Source organism: Cucurbita pepo, chromosome 8 (assembly GCF_057944985.1).
Source record: "Cucurbita pepo subsp. pepo isolate OVF chromosome 8, ASM5794498v1, whole genome shotgun sequence".
Lineage (NCBI taxonomy): Eukaryota > Viridiplantae > Streptophyta > Magnoliopsida > Cucurbitales > Cucurbitaceae > Cucurbita > Cucurbita pepo.
This window is the reverse complement of record NC_141805.1, coordinates 8,824,187-8,840,019: the sequence shown is the minus strand read 5'-3', so window position 1 is coordinate 8,840,019 and position 15,833 is coordinate 8,824,187. Positions and strand designations below refer to the sequence as shown.

The 15,833-nt window shown below is 34.1% G+C and overlaps 1 protein-coding gene across 3 annotated transcripts; it reads right to left on the bottom strand.

Annotated features, from left to right (window-relative positions):
* Window positions 1-1,179: 1,179 nt before the first annotated feature.
* LOC111800757 (chaperone protein dnaJ 13) lies at window positions 1,180-9,479 on the bottom strand. 3 transcript variants are annotated; one of them, XR_002816015.2, is made up of 14 exons: window positions 9,214-9,479; window positions 8,180-8,466; window positions 7,698-7,895; window positions 7,484-7,598; window positions 7,224-7,310; window positions 6,857-6,945; window positions 6,228-6,312; window positions 5,866-5,919; window positions 4,505-4,585; window positions 4,128-4,205; window positions 3,179-3,418; window positions 2,342-2,449; window positions 2,110-2,231; window positions 1,180-1,520 (listed from the first exon to the last, which is right to left on the bottom strand). XR_002816015.2 is itself a non-coding variant. In XM_023684591.2 (13 exons), exons 1-13 carry the CDS (start codon window positions 9,358-9,360, stop codon window positions 2,175-2,177), a joined length of 1,626 nt encoding a protein of 541 aa, XP_023540359.1. In that variant the 5' UTR covers window positions 9,361-9,479; the 3' UTR covers window positions 1,858-2,174. The 3 variants fall into 3 exon arrangements, 1 of the variants encoding a protein (XP_023540359.1); XR_002816016.2 differs by having other exon boundaries at window positions 1,180-1,507; XM_023684591.2 differs by lacking the exon at window positions 1,180-1,520 and having other exon boundaries at window positions 1,858-2,231.
* Between the last annotated feature and the right edge of the window lie 6,354 nt (window positions 9,480-15,833).

The following is a 15,833-nucleotide window of genomic DNA, read 5'->3' as shown; positions in this document are numbered from 1 at the left end:
TTATGTGTTCTCATACATAGGAATACCTCTGTTAGCCCATTTTTGTAGCCAATTTATTTTATTTTATTTTTTTTTCACTTTGGGTCCTGGGACTTACTTCCTAGCCCTAATGAGAATAGTGACTGTGTTATAGGTTGTTCGAGAACCAAAAAGTTGTCATGAGTAAATTTGTTTAGGAGACCGTCAGTTACTGATGCAATCAGATATGTAGCTTATTGAATCAGTTGCAACATGGATGATTATACATCCTCTAAATCATAGGATCGAGGATATAGATATTACAGACCCTTTTATGCATAGGTAGATCTATTTATTAATTAAATGAATATTAAATTTGTTAAAACGACCCTACTTTTAAATACATAGCTTGGTCGTTTTTACATTTACACTTTGAATTTCTTTCAAGACTTAATTGACTCTATGGTTGGAATCGAAAAATGCTATTACGTGCAACATGAAACATGACATTTCTTCTTAGTGGAACCTAAAACCATGGCCTTGGACTTCATACTAAATATACGTATCACTATCACTTTCATATACATACCATCACTTTTATTAAATCTTATTATTTTTAATTGTAAGTTTTTCTTAATAAAAAATCTAATTTAACTATTTTACACTTTTATTTCTTTAATTCAAACTCATTTTGATATTTTTGGTAGTTTTGGCCAATTTAAATGCTAATAATTTTAAATAGATATAGGTATATTCTTTCTCAATTCGGTTTTAAATTAGTAATTGATCATATAATAATGAAAATAATTATGATACTAAAATATTATTCCGTAGTTCAAAAAAAAAAAAAAAAAAAAAAAAATCTTTTTCTAAGTATATGTGAAAGTAGGTCATTTACTCCAATAGTCTAAATCCATACTTATCTGTTAATAGATATTGTCCACTTTAACTTGTTATTGATCGCCGTTAGCCTCGTAATTTTAAAACACGTCTATTAGGAAGATGTTTCCAAACCCTTGTAAGGAATGTTTCGTTTCCCTCTCAAACCAACGTGAGTGATGCCTCCCCTTCAAATTAGACTAAAAATTGCTTATAAACCATTCTTATAAACAATACAAAATTCAACTAATAAAACACTCTCGAGTCCCCTGGACATAGCAAGATAAAAAGTGATCAAACTCGGACAATAAAACGTCCTAATCAAGTTTAAAAAAACCGAACTCAAAATTCAAAGCCAAGCAATGAGATTTGATTCGAAATATTGAATCGACTTAACATCGATCAGAAAGATTGTTTCCAAGTCAGGTAGTAGTAAGACTCATGGCTAATGAGATACAGCTTTTCATTTTAGTTCCCTCCATGGCAGAGTTCTACCATTTGCAAGAAGCATTATTGGAGCAAGATTTAATATGCCTTAAGATCAACCCACCTCTTTGATCTAAGAAAATAGCGTACACTCTAGTTGTAGGCTATAGCATCAGCCCTCAAACTTAACCCACTTAGTATTTGTTGAAGCAGGCACTTCTTCGTTTAGGATAACATTAGAAATCTGTGTATGCTCTCTGTCAGAAAGAAATCAACTTAAAAACTCTAACCACGCATAATCAAGAAATGCACTGAAAGTTTCCTGAAGATAATGTATCCACAAAAGCAACTCATCCTACTCTAGATGAAATAAAGATTCATGGTTGGAACAAATTTGCTAGGAAATGACCAACTCTATCACCTTCAAATTCAGTGTTCTTCATATATTCAAGCAGTTCAAATGCTAAATTGCACAGAATAAGTCTCAGAGATGATTAGTAAGATTATGGTAAAAGGATACATCGCATGTCCAGCATGTTTCAATTGGGTTTAATTTGGTGGAATTGAAACATGATCCTAATGAAATCCACAGAATGATTTTCGTATCCAATTTTCATTCTTTGAGAAACAGTTCATAAAATACAATTCCCATTCCATCTCATCCCCTCTGTAAACTTTCATGGAATAGACTTTGTCCATTCACAAAAATGGATTTTATTTCACCATTGGAAGAAATTTGTCAAAGTAAAGTGGGGGAAATCTTACTTTGAAACCTTTAAAATACAAAATTATTACAAAATGAATGTGACCAATTTAAGGGATATCATATCAATCAAGATGAATTACCTCATGCAGATGAAGTATGAAAAATGGCTGGAGGTAACCAGGCATGTGAGATAATATCGTCGACATTAGACTTGTTGCGATGGCCTTGGTATTAGCAACTCCTCATAATCATCCACAACCACCTACATAGAAAAACTGTATTAGTAGCAACCGTGAAAACGACTAAAATAACTAAACCTACAGACGTGTTGGTTCGAGAGTTCGGACAACTCATGTTGGTGGATATAGTTACCTCAAAAGTCTTGTCACCATAGGTATACTCAACATACAACTGTTTTGGTTCTCCAGGGCATGGGTCGCAAAAGCCCATGATACCCGACTTCTTTACCCCATCATGGAGCTGCATCAAATAGATAGAATGACAATGAAATATGGAGCTCCAAGTGTATATCTATGGTCATAGGTTAGTGAATTTAGAGCTAAAGCCTACAAAACTATATTGCTTGATCCAACAATACTTGGAATGAGAAAATTTGTAAATTTGAAGAAACGAGAGGTCGTCCAAATTTGATCCCTTGAATGGCGGTTTAAAGAGTACTCTTCGACCATTCAGCCACTAAGTAGGTACTTTGCTGTTATTTAAGTTCTCAGGCTGTTGGTCATTGATTTGAGAGTGACTTAATTCATATCAACTTCAGGACTCAACCAATAGGAAAACAAGAAGTTGAGTTTGTAACAGCTCAAGCCCACCGCTAGCAGGTATTGTCCTCTTTGAGCTTTCCCTTCTAGACTTCCCCTCAAGGTTTTTAAAACGCGTCTGCTAGGGAGAAGTTTCCACACCCTTATAAAGGGTGTTTCGTTCTCCTCCCCAACCGACATGGGATCTGGTTGTTCTGATCAAGGGACTTACATGGGAATGGATTCATTCTAGCATTTTGCTTGCAAACAAAATCACTAAATGGGCATGGCCGCATCACCCCTTGGGTTCTAATTCAACCGGTCTCATGCAACCTCATAACTAATTAATAATTTAACGCCATTGCGTAAGTGCCAATATTATTTTCAAATGACACTGGTATTATTTGTAGCTGGAAGAACACAGGAAATAAAGAAGTCGCTAAAAAAATACCTTTAGCTGCCCAGAATCATTAACCAAGAAGTTTAGAGGCAAAGTCACATCTATGACGCTTAGAGAAGATTCATCATTTGGTACGCTTAATTCATCCCTCTTCTTCAAAGCCTTCTGACTTCCATAAATTGCTTTAGTAATAATAAGTCCCCCGATTTCAGATTGCCTGTTTCTTTTCCTGTTGGCTACATTTTGCAGTAGCTGCTGAGCTTTCTCTGCTGCGGTTCTTGCTTCTCGCACCTACATTTAGATATAACTCATGTTAAACCCGGAAGGTGATAAGAGCTGGAATTTATTTACCAATGAGGGTACAGTGTCAAGGGAAGATTTAGAGAGCTTCCACTCTCCTCCCAATACAGACCATCACAAATGATTAGCCAAAGTATCCCTTTCCCACCACTATATAACAACAACATCTAATTACACTCTCTCGGCCCAACCCAAACTAACTACTTTCTCAAGCTCTTCTTCTAATATAAATACTTAATAAGATCCCATCACAAGGAGTCCAACACCAAAAAAATTAGAAGATGGAAGTCGCCAAGAAAAAGTTTTAAATAATTTAGATAAAAGGTGGTTGCAAAAGACCCAAGTGATTCATAGAAAAGAAAAGAGGGGGAAATACTATGGAATGTGTGGCAAAGCTGCTGAAAAAGAGCTAGAACACCAGAAATGAATATTTCAACGTCAAAAGAAAGCCAATGAATATCTCCAACTCCACTCATCTCAAAGAAAATAATAGTAGTAGTGTTATTAATAATAATAAGATTAGTGTTTTAATGTATGCAACCTACTGGATCAACCTCTTAAACTGGTCTTTTCCACTAGTACAGAAAAAATTTCAATTTTATGAAATCTTGTACAAGGCAAAACAAGATAATAACAATAATAATTATTATAAAAGCCGACTGTACAGTCAAAGCTCCAAAAATTGTACAAAAATCGATACCTGAGCAGAAGTCTTTTGCATGTTCTCTAAAGCCTTTTGTTTTTCCCTTCTCTGGTAATAAGGTTTTACTATAAATTTCTGCAATCATAACACAGAAGATTTAAAAATCAACTAAAAAGGTCTTCACCTCCACTTATTCCTTGGTACAAATCTCAAGAAATAAAATGGAACATTAATTTTTCAGGAAACTAATAGAAAAGAATACAGCACTGTCAGCATACTAACACTTAAAATGTGTTTGGATATTTATAGTTAAAAAATTTGTAGGGTGTGCCTGAGTTTTCTCCCTTTTCCTAATTCCATCATGGCACATGTGACAAACCAATTCATTAATAGATGGTTCAGAGATTAATCAAATGTTCAATAGTTTAGGAAACCTTGAGCAAAAAGTATGCTGAAGTGGGAAATAGGAATGCTCCAGCTGCAAACACGGGGTTCAAATGCCTGGAAATCAGAATCTGCATGAAATACAAAATTAGAAAGAGATTTTAAGACATAATAGACAAAGAGGTACGAACGAAAAGCTAAAACCCAAATAAAAATTGGACTCAGCAGAAATTCATTTAATAGAAAAATGAGAACGAACTGTCCAAACCTACAAAAAAACCTAACTTCACAATTTTGCTTAGAATCTTAGAACTTTGTCAATCAACATGGCATTAACAGTTTGAATATCCATAATTGACGTATGGTAGTTGAAAAGGTTACCAAGATTGTGATGAGTCTGTTTACTTGGATGGATTTATTTTGGTACTTGAGTGATTTAAGGGCCTATAAGGTATCTTATCTAGATTCAATTTCTTGTTTTTGGTTCACTAAATCAAATGATTTAGTAGATTTCTGTTTGGCGGGTTTATTTCTATAAATAATTTATGAATTGTATTTGGATTTTAGCAGTCTAGAAAGTGACGATTTGAAAACAACATTAATATGTTTTTAGTGTTTTCATATTCTAAATCTGCTAACAGACACTTAGGGTATGCCCTTATCCAAAAAGGGTGAAAACATGAAATACAACACTTCTTTCCATTAAATCCCTTGTTTCCAATTCAACAATCAAATACGCCCTAATTTTTCTTATCTCAAAGACAATGCTTAACCAAAAACACTCTTATGATGGGTCCGAATCACATCATAAATATTTGAGTATGTGCACAAGCCAGGGCAAGGAGAGAGAGCACAAAAATTATGGCTGCAAAATTAAATATCTTGCTCGTGGTCAGGCAATGACTATGAAATAGGATCTGGGCCATTATTAACTCCTATATATGCCCTTCAAGTCTTTTCTTTTTTTCTTCAATTAGACAAATATTTATTGATGTGAATGAATATACTAAAAGGATGAAACCCCAAGCAAACCCTGGATTATAGAAAGGTTTTCCAGTTCAACAAAAGGTCATTTAAACTATATCTGTAAAAGGAGTATAGAAACACTTACACCAGCCCAAACCCCTTATAACCATAGTTTCCATTAAACCATCAAAAAGAGAGAAATTTCCAACCAAAGGATCCAAAGGAAAGCTGTAATATGTCCTTCAAGTATTCTTATTTTACTCATATGAAAACCAAGTTCATATTCATCCATCATAACTAGACAATTTAAACAATGTAATTTGTAGAGAAGTTTTACAATTTGTTCCACGATGCTACTAAGAGAAAAAAAAGGATAAATAAACTTGGCACACAGACTCAAGCCTCAAGCATCTAGTAACAAGAGAAAAATTGAGATAAATCTTACTGGAATAATAAGTTTTTGACCTCCACGATGCAACTCAAATTTCCAAAAGATACCCTGGAAAAGTGTAAAATAAGATGAAAACACGTAAACAAACAATGAAGCGAGAAAAACCAAAAACTGGAATCAATTACACAATTTAAGAAACATGTTACCAATTTATGGATATCACATCAGAGGATAAATCCTCAAAGGATTAGAATAAAAGAAAACAAAAATCAGGACATTCACTAAACATTAGAAGCCTAATCTGGCATCTACAAGATTAAATAATTCTTCCATTCTCATTAGCAAAGAGGCATGCAAGCTCAAGAATCAGTCAACAATAGTTATTCTATTTTTTCCACACATGAAGTTCCAACTACCTGAATCCCGATTGAATACAACATCCGAACAGTACTAAATTTGGATAATTTCCTCCCACCACCAAGTTCAAGCTCAAGCATGGTGCTGCAATATTAACAACGGAAGTCACAAAAAAGGACCAAGAGGCATTCCACGACCTAACATGGAGCATTAAATTAACATAAGTCGTATTTGGCCATTATAGCATGTCACACATTCTATAAACAAAATAAAAGGGAAAAAACCACCAAAGGGGGAAGGAGCTTACAAAACAATTCCTCCAACTGGCATAAATCAAGTAGGGAAGTAACTACCAAAGCCTTTGGAGAGGAAATACCATCTTGAAGTCATGAATTTAAATGAGCTAAAAAATATATATCTTTAAGATCTCTAAAGGTACCATGAAAAGTTCCTCTATTCCTTCCTATCAATTTTTTTAGAGACCAACTAAATTAGCATTTTCCAGAAAATTCAGTTCTGTTAAACTTGTGTCCGCACAAAGCTCGTTTCATGTGCTTTTTGATCAACAAGATAAACTGAACTTTTTGTAACAATAACTATATTATTAACAACTTAAAAGGGAAACAAGATAGATAAAATCAGGAAAGATGTAACATTTGACAGATTAAGCATAACCCTCCAAGCCTACCTTCCAACTTTCCCAGCAATTCGGCCATGAGACTTTGAAGAGAAGCGATGAGTGTAATGAGCTGAAGCACCAAAAGAACTTGTACTAAACTGCAGGCCAACACATAAGTGGTAGTCTTAAAGGAAAAAATTCTACTATTGAGAGACTGAATGAATGTAGCGACTTGTACAAAGCCATGATCAAAACCAAGGAATATTTGACAGACACAAATAACAACTAACATTAGTTCTGCGACTGCCACTGTTTTGATGCCTATATGAACATATCATTATGACATCTGATACTCATCTTATTCCTAATTCTAAATTCCAATGCCATAAATCTTTCATTGAGAATAACTAATGATCAGCGGCAGAAAGAAAAATACCTTAACCTCTCCCGCAACAGACCTTTTCTCTTCTTTCTTCTGCCATCCAACTGCAACGGATGACTCTGGACCTAAAATAAGTTGTATCTAAAAAAGGGAAGACAATAATCAGGAAGTAATGCAAGCAGTAGATCCAGTGATAAGACACTAAAAATAAAGATGATAAATTAATGTTCTGCCTTCAGACACCATTTGAGCAAATATTAACGATCTGATATAAGAATATAGAACATAATTTGATTGGGGGAAAAAAGGCATACATTTCCATTTGTTGTTTCAGAAAGTTGGCGAGTCCAAGCATTGGACAAATTCAATGATCCATCTTTTAATGACATTGAAACACCCATTGTTGCCGTTGAGTGCAATGTAAGATGACTGAACAAATAAGAAAAGAAAGAGGGAGAGGTAAGTGTGGGGTTAGAGCAAGTAAATTTTCCTAAAATCGTCACGGATACAGGAGAGGCAATTTCTCACCGAGATGCTTGCATCCCAATAAGTGATCTTAAGCCAGCTGAAGCCATAAATTCCACAGAAGAAACTGAAGAAAATTGATGGCGAAACACAGCAGAAGCAGCCCCACCACCAGCATTCCCAGTAACTGCCAAATTTCCTCCTATTCCAACGGTATTACTTTTTGATATTTGAGACTGAACTTCACTTGTCATGGCCATTCTAAAATTTTGGTACATAAATAAATGAGTAGGTGATAACACAATAGCAATACAACTAGACAAGCTTCATTAATGCATATAAATGCTCAAATCAGAAACCTCAATTGTTAGTACCAGTAATATAGACTTCTTATGAAATTGACAAAGAACCAATAACACAGAGACTCCTTCAGCTACTTATTGTATCATGGTAAAATGATGTAATGTTGTACCTAATGCAAAGGTATAATGGTTTGCTTAAATTGAATTGGAAGGTGGGGGAACAGAATAGAAAGACTTCATTACCCTCTCATGATGCCAACACCCTTCAAAAAATGTGGCAAAGACATATTAGCTAGAATGGTACCGGAAGGTCTAAAATGTGCTGAAGTTTTTTCTTGTTCCTTCCTTTTCCGTAGCCTTTCAAGCTCTTCCTTTATCTCGTCTGCTTTATTCAGCTTTGGACCAAGTTCCAAACCAGAAGTCAATCCTTCCATGCCATAGATGTCATATATTTGTCTTTTATTCTCATCAGTTAATATTTCGTACGCTTCGCAGATTCGCTGAAAATTCTCTGTAGCAATATCTTTCATCTAAAGAACCAAACAAGAAAAACACTGAGAAAGACTTACAAGGATCATGACTACAGGATTCAAATTAGATGATAGATACTCACAAGTTCCTCCAAATATCATTGTATTATTAAAATAAAAATCCTATCATAGACAAGTTTACTTTAGTCCAGATAGCATAGAAATTCAAATGATGGAACAATGATCCCCAAAAGATCTGGAAGCACTTTTAATCCGTGTATCCCAGTAAGTCTAAATTAATGCTTCAATAAAATTAAAATACGCTTTTGTGGGCTTCTTCTCCTTCTAAAGATTCTGACAAACACGAACAGGACTTGTAAAATGATAAAACACAATTCCGAAGGTATTCGAAGATGAAATTATGCAAATTACCGATTTGCAGTTTTAAAAAAAATAATAATAATTCACAGCATTACTGATCATAAATATTAAATTACACAGTTAAAGTTCAAAAACAAAATCGAGAAGGCTAAACCCACGCAAGAATCGAAACAAAAAGAACAAAAAATCCACAAACAATGCCACTCAGCTATATCAAACACACTCCACTTCACTATTGAACACAAATTAACCCAAAATATCGCTCAGACAACTATCCCTGATCGCAAATAAGTTCATCGGCAGGCAAATAACACAGAAGCATCACTATCACAAACTTAACCAAAAACCGGAGAAAACAAAATTGAAATCCAAGCAACACAAAATCGATTAACGATAAGAGAACTGTGAGAGCGAATTGGGAAATACTTGAGGAGATTGATATTTATCAGGGTGATAGACTTGAGCCCATTGACGGTAAGCCTTTCGGATTTCTTCATCGGAAGCTTCAGGTGAAATGTGGAGCAGAGCGTACAAATCCTTATTGGGAGGCCCAGCCTTTTCTTCTTCCTCCATTTTTAGGACTTCGGAGCAAACTCCAAAGGTTTAGCAGAGAACGACTATGGAAGAACTGTACTTCTGCTTTGTGGGTTTTAGGGGCTTTTGCCGAGCCGCGGGCATAGGAGCTGTCAGGTTAGCTAGGTTACCCGCTCGTGTTGTTAATATTACCCAATGCTTATTTGGAAAATAAAAAACATTTTCGATTAAAATTTAGATTAAACTATGGATGAGATTCATCTTTTTTACTCCATTTTAATTTAGTTGCTATTATATTAATTGTTTTAATGTGTCATATATATATATATATATACTCACATCATCCATTTTCTCTAGATCTGGACGAGTAGGATCAAATGAATATCTACTCAAAAAATTTAGTGACTCCTGACTTAGACCAACCAGATAATTAGGTTTATTGTTGGCTTTACCGGGTGACTTGTATGACATATGAATGATGCGTGTTCTATAGCCCTACACATGTGATGTTTTATGATTATTTGACGTGTGATATGTTATGTCTATGTTATGATGTGGGTTATGTTACGATAAGAGTTATGTCATGTTATAAGTTATATTATAATGTGATTATGTTATGCTATGGAACTATGTTGTGATATCGATGTTGTATGATGCACGAACCTTCATATGTCATGTCACGTAACTGTGTTAATATGTTCACTCTATGTCTATGAGACATTGGAAAGTCGTGTATGTTAATGACGAAAGATATGATAAGTACTCCGTATATATGTCTCATAGGGACGCTATGTCACTAAAAAAAATAGATGTATGAGTTGCATCATAAGTATATACCATGATTTAAGTTATGGGGATTTCATGCATTTTGTAAGTCACATGTATCGGGATACTTTATGAAATACTCAGTAAGTCACCCACTGTTGTGGTTAGAAATGCAAACACATGCAACATATGAGTGGAACCTAACTTTTCATAAACTTTACATGGCCTTTGGCGCTTTTCTATTCCGGGTAGGGTTGGATGTGTGATACTCCTTCACACACGGTCCATGTACGCACACATGGACCCACCAGGCGGGCTCGTATACGTACCTCATGGGCCAAGCTTGGTCGGGCACAACGTCATACACGTCGCCGGACACCACAGAACAGAAAAGGGCCCGCATGATATCATGGCGAACATAAATATCGTATTTCCCTCTTTCGTAACATAAAGGGGAAGTATCCCGATGCAAGTGACATACATATATGTATGAGGTCCCTTAACATACCTATCATGGCATTACATAAGCATTGCTAACATCATATATATACATTTCTTACATTACATGACATATCACATAACTCACATTACGTGACATATTACATAACATGAAAATACATTCCAGTTCCATAAGCATTTCATGGCATGACTCAATAATACTACGTCATATTTGCATATTGAGTACAACCAGGCAGTTGAATTTGGACCCAACATTTTCATGGCATATAATACTAGCAGATCAGCTATCTTTTCATAGCATAAACAGTTAACATCATCCATAACTTTTCATAGTGTAAACAGTCAACCGTCAACATAATCCATAACTTTTCATAGGGTAAACAATCAACAGTCAACATAATCCATAACTTTTCATAGCGTACACAGTCAACAATCAACATAATCCATAACTTTTCATAGCATAAACAGTCACATAATCCATACATCATATAATCATATCACATAGAATATGGTGCATGTAGGGGCCACAGGGCACGTACCATCATACAACACGTGGTAAGCTAACTCCAACAATAAGGTCACTTACCTCGATGGGCTTGGCCAAAGTCACTCACAACAAGCTAATCTCAACGGTTAAATACATCCTATAATAACCACATAAAAACTTAGGAACCTTTCATAACGCACCCTAGCTAAATCTCATGCTATTTATCACTCCCAACACAATCTGTCTTTGACGGTTAGGGACCATACTAACCTCGGATGGAAAAACTAAGGGTAGAAACATCTTCAGAAGGGCCGAAAACCTAGGAACCGATATATTATAGAGATACCAAGCCGATAAGCCGAGCCGTCGAGCCAACCAACTAAGCTGCCAAGCTGAGCTACGGGAGTTGACAGAGCCGAGCCGACGTACGCGTGCGGAGCCGCCAAGTTCTTTGGACGTGCATCTGTGGAGTTGGGCCGCCAATGGAAACACGGCCCGTATTCGTCCGTGGGCTGGTTCAGAGGCACCCGACTCGATTCCAACGCACGTCTTCCTTACTCGCCAGAAAGCAAAACCCTAATTTCCGCCTCCCCGCTTTCCACGACGCGCCGACTCCTTCACCTATTATGACGCCTTTCTGTCACCGACGACCCCCGACGCAACTTCTTGTTTTCGCCGGTCACGCAACGTCTTTGACACAAGTACGGCGATCCCGATGTCTATATCTTACTTCCACCCGAATCCTTTTTTGAAATAGCAACCCCAATGTTGCGAGAGAAAAGTTTGGAGAAAAATCCTTTTCAAGGGATGTAAAAGGTTGAGCATAGGAATATAAAAATAATCTCAAGACATTTCACAAGAATGCATTCTAGGGTTTTAGAATAAGGAAACTTAGAGAAATAGGAACGTTTCTATCAGGCAATACATGTCTAGCAAAAAATTTAGCAATTTATAGGGAGACCATTTAATTATTTATTTTATTTTATTTTCAGAAACTCGAATCGTTACCGTTACATTGATATTTATAATGTTTCATGCCCAGAATTCAGACTATGATTTGGAGCTTGAATTCGACACCAATTGGATCTGACATCCCCTACTTCCTTGCGACATACTCATCGACATACTCATGTTATCTACTTCTCTTGAAGTACTTTTAAGAGTAAAAACATATCCGTACAAACTTTATTCTCACTCACCTGCTTCATAAAAAATTCCTAAGAGATCACTCATCATTGAAAGTTCATACTTTAATATGATAATTTAACGGACTTATACATTTTCTATGTCCATACTACCAAAGTCGAGCATTGACCGGATCCCGATAGAGTAAGTTGAACATAGATATAATTCAATTGATTTGAGGTTGAATCTTTCAAAATACAATCTCTATTTGATAATAGTATGCCAAAGACTTGTTCCCTTATAGCTTTAATTCAATGGTAGGATTTGGAAGCAACAATTTTAAGATCCAAGACTTTAGTGTTTGTTTAAAGATCGACAATAGGTTCGAAATTCAAACCTAAAATTTATTGGTCAAAGTTATAACGTCTTGATCAGTTGAGTAGGTGAGCTATGCTCTAATTGTCTAAGAATGTTTTTTTTTTCTTTGTGATGACTTCTCGTTTAAGTAAAAAATGAAGGATGTAGCATAAACAAAGTTGTAGACCGTAACCCTACGTTGTAGACCCACAGATGTTGACTCAAATTTCGAAGGACAGATATGTACTAGCCTCAAGGATAGATTAGCGACTTTGACTTAGGCTATTCGAGTAAGTGATTCTATTGTTGGCTTGGTTGGATGAATTTTATGGTGTATGATGATGTGTGCCTCGTAGTCCTTGCACGTGTCATGATTATAATTGTTATGGTATACTATGTTGTGCTATGTCATGTTATAAGTTATGTTATAATGTGATTATGTCATGTTTATGATATCGATAATCTATGATGCATTAACCTCCCTACATCATGTCACGTAAGCTATGTTAAGTATGAAAGATTCGAGAAGAATTACGTATACATGTTTCATAGGCTCGTTATGTTATGAACGATAGGAGGTTTGACTTGCATCATAAACTTATACTGTGATGTAAGTTATAGGAACCTCATGCATTTTTGTGTGTTATATGCATCGGGGTACTTTCCCGTTATGATCAATACAGATCCATACCTTACGATATTTATGTTTTCCATGATATTGTGCAAGCCCTTTCCCTTTGTGATGTCCGAAAGCATGGCTGCACTAGCCTAACGAGCCAAGGTCAAAGGGTACGTATATGAAACCGCTTGGTGGGTCCATGTGTGCGTGTGTGGGTCATGTGTAGGAAAATACTACACATCCAATCCTACCCAGACTGAAAAGCAAAGCCCAAGGCCATGCCATGATGTTTTTACAACATAGATCCCATCATATTGCATATGTTTGCATTTTTCGACCCTAAGGTTATGTACTAAGTATTTCTTAAAATACTCGAGTCATGTTATGTTCTTATTTTTTTAGGTAAAAATGTAAGACCCTCCTTTCCGGGTGGTGACAACCATAGAACTAAAGTTAAAGTAGTTACATTCATGTCTCTTCCGTAGTCCTTAAGGTTAGATAAAGACTTATTTTATTTTATTTAAATTTAAGTCATATATTTTATCTGCGTTCATGACACATTTTTATGAAATATTTTCACAGACTTTCTGCATATACTAAGCATGTCAAACCGGAAATAATTTCTTGATCTTAAGTTCTTGCAAAAAAAAAAAAAAAAAAAAAAAAAAAATTCTTACCTCGATCCCTACAAAATTTAGCAGAAACAAGAACGAAATAGGAGCCGAGACAAAGATCAAGAAACTATCCTTATCTCCGTCCCACCCAATGAACATTCCTATGTTGTTTATTGACTAATGCTAATGAAATATATGTACTTAAACGTTTCTTCTATTACAAGTTTATGTAATTTTCAATATTCAAATTTAGCTCCAATACTTTTAATAAATTTTAAAATTAGTCTATCTTTAAATTATTTGACCTATCAAAATAATTAAAAAAAAAAAAAAAAAAAAAAAAAAAAAAAAAAAACCAATATGAACGTATATTTATCACTTTTTTTTTTTTTTTTAAAGAACAGACATATAAAAAAGAATTTATTATTTTTTCAAAAGAAAGAAAATAATTTAATAATATGAATAAATTTAAACACATTTAAAAATGCAATAAGTAAAATAGAAGACCAAGTTTTCTAAATTGAACAACTGTCTTTTTTTTAATATATATAAAATAATTAAAAATAAATATAAAAAAAAAAACTTGATCCACAAACAAACCCATGTTCTCATTTTTTGAATTTTATATATTGAATGGAAATGTTCAAATAGAATTGAATTACGAAGAGCCTTTTCATAAGTTTTGCATAATGGAATTATTTTTAATAACTATTTCTTGTTTTTTTTTTTTTAATTTTAATTTCATATTTACATTTTTTTTTATCAAGTATAAAATGGAAATTAATAAAAATATATATATTTTAAAAAAATTCGTCCTTTTAAATAAATAAAAAAATTATAATTCTTTTTTTTATTGTACCACATGAATTAAATAATTTATAGAACCATTTGAAATAAATCCAAATATGATTCTTAATTTGAGAGTTTTTATAATTGAATTATTAAAAAAAAAAATTGAAACAATATCTATGTGATTTAGTCGGTCAAAAGATTCTTTTTATATTAGAGTCAAACTCCTCCTTTTCTTAACCTAATAGATGCGAGACAACTTTTCGTATTTTTATTTTATTTTTCATTTTTATTGGTTACAAAATTACTAAGGAGTCACCGAACATAAAATTACTCTGAGTTAAACACTTTTAATATTTAGAGTTTTTATGCTAAGATCACTTTCCGTTACCATTAGACAAAAACATTTTTTAAAAGTAGAAAATAAAATACATATTAGATAATTGAAAAAAAAAACAAAATGGTAATTCAAACTCCGAACTAATAACGGTATTAATTTGTACCCTAAATTTTCATAGTTAAATCAATTTAGACATTGGTTAATTCTAATTAAAATAATCTCAAAATTTTATCTATTTTTTTTTTTTAAATAATCAAAGAAAAATATGGTTTTTAAAGATTAGGAAAATCACACACAATCTTATAAATTGATTCCATTTGGTCAACTTAACAAAGCACAAGAATTGTGTATAAAAAAGTATTATAATTAATTATCTAGCATGGTAGTTATAGTCCGGTTAATTAAATATCTTATTTAAAAATAATAATAATTAAATATTAAGACGTTGAAAAAGACATTTTCATCCACTTTCAACATTTTGGTTCCTTCACCAGAGTTGTCCCTCTCCTTGTCACGAAGCGTAAAAATTCGGTCAAGAAAAACACTCCATTTTAGCTCAAGAAGCTTTTGAGATAGGATTATAGATCCAATTTGGCGTAACTCGAAAATACCCGATTAATAAAATTCTTGCTAAGGTCACTCTAATGGTAACTTCAGTTTAAAGCATTCACGGTCAGTGTCGAGTTCCTTCCTCTAAATCTAAAGAGCCTAAAATAAAGCTAAGAAGTGGTTTATAAACGAAGAATTTTGGAAAAAACCGTGCATAGAATTTGAAGATTTGGTTGAATTATGGAGGTTTGCCCGAGTTTTTCTTGCGCTGAGGATGAACTTCAACCATTTTTCTTTGATATTAGCTCTCCAAGTTTTTAAAACCCGTCTTCCTACACAAAATGATTACGTTATGATGACCGGAGTGACTCTAAGTAAGTAGAAATTTAGGGTCGGTTTGAACTCCAC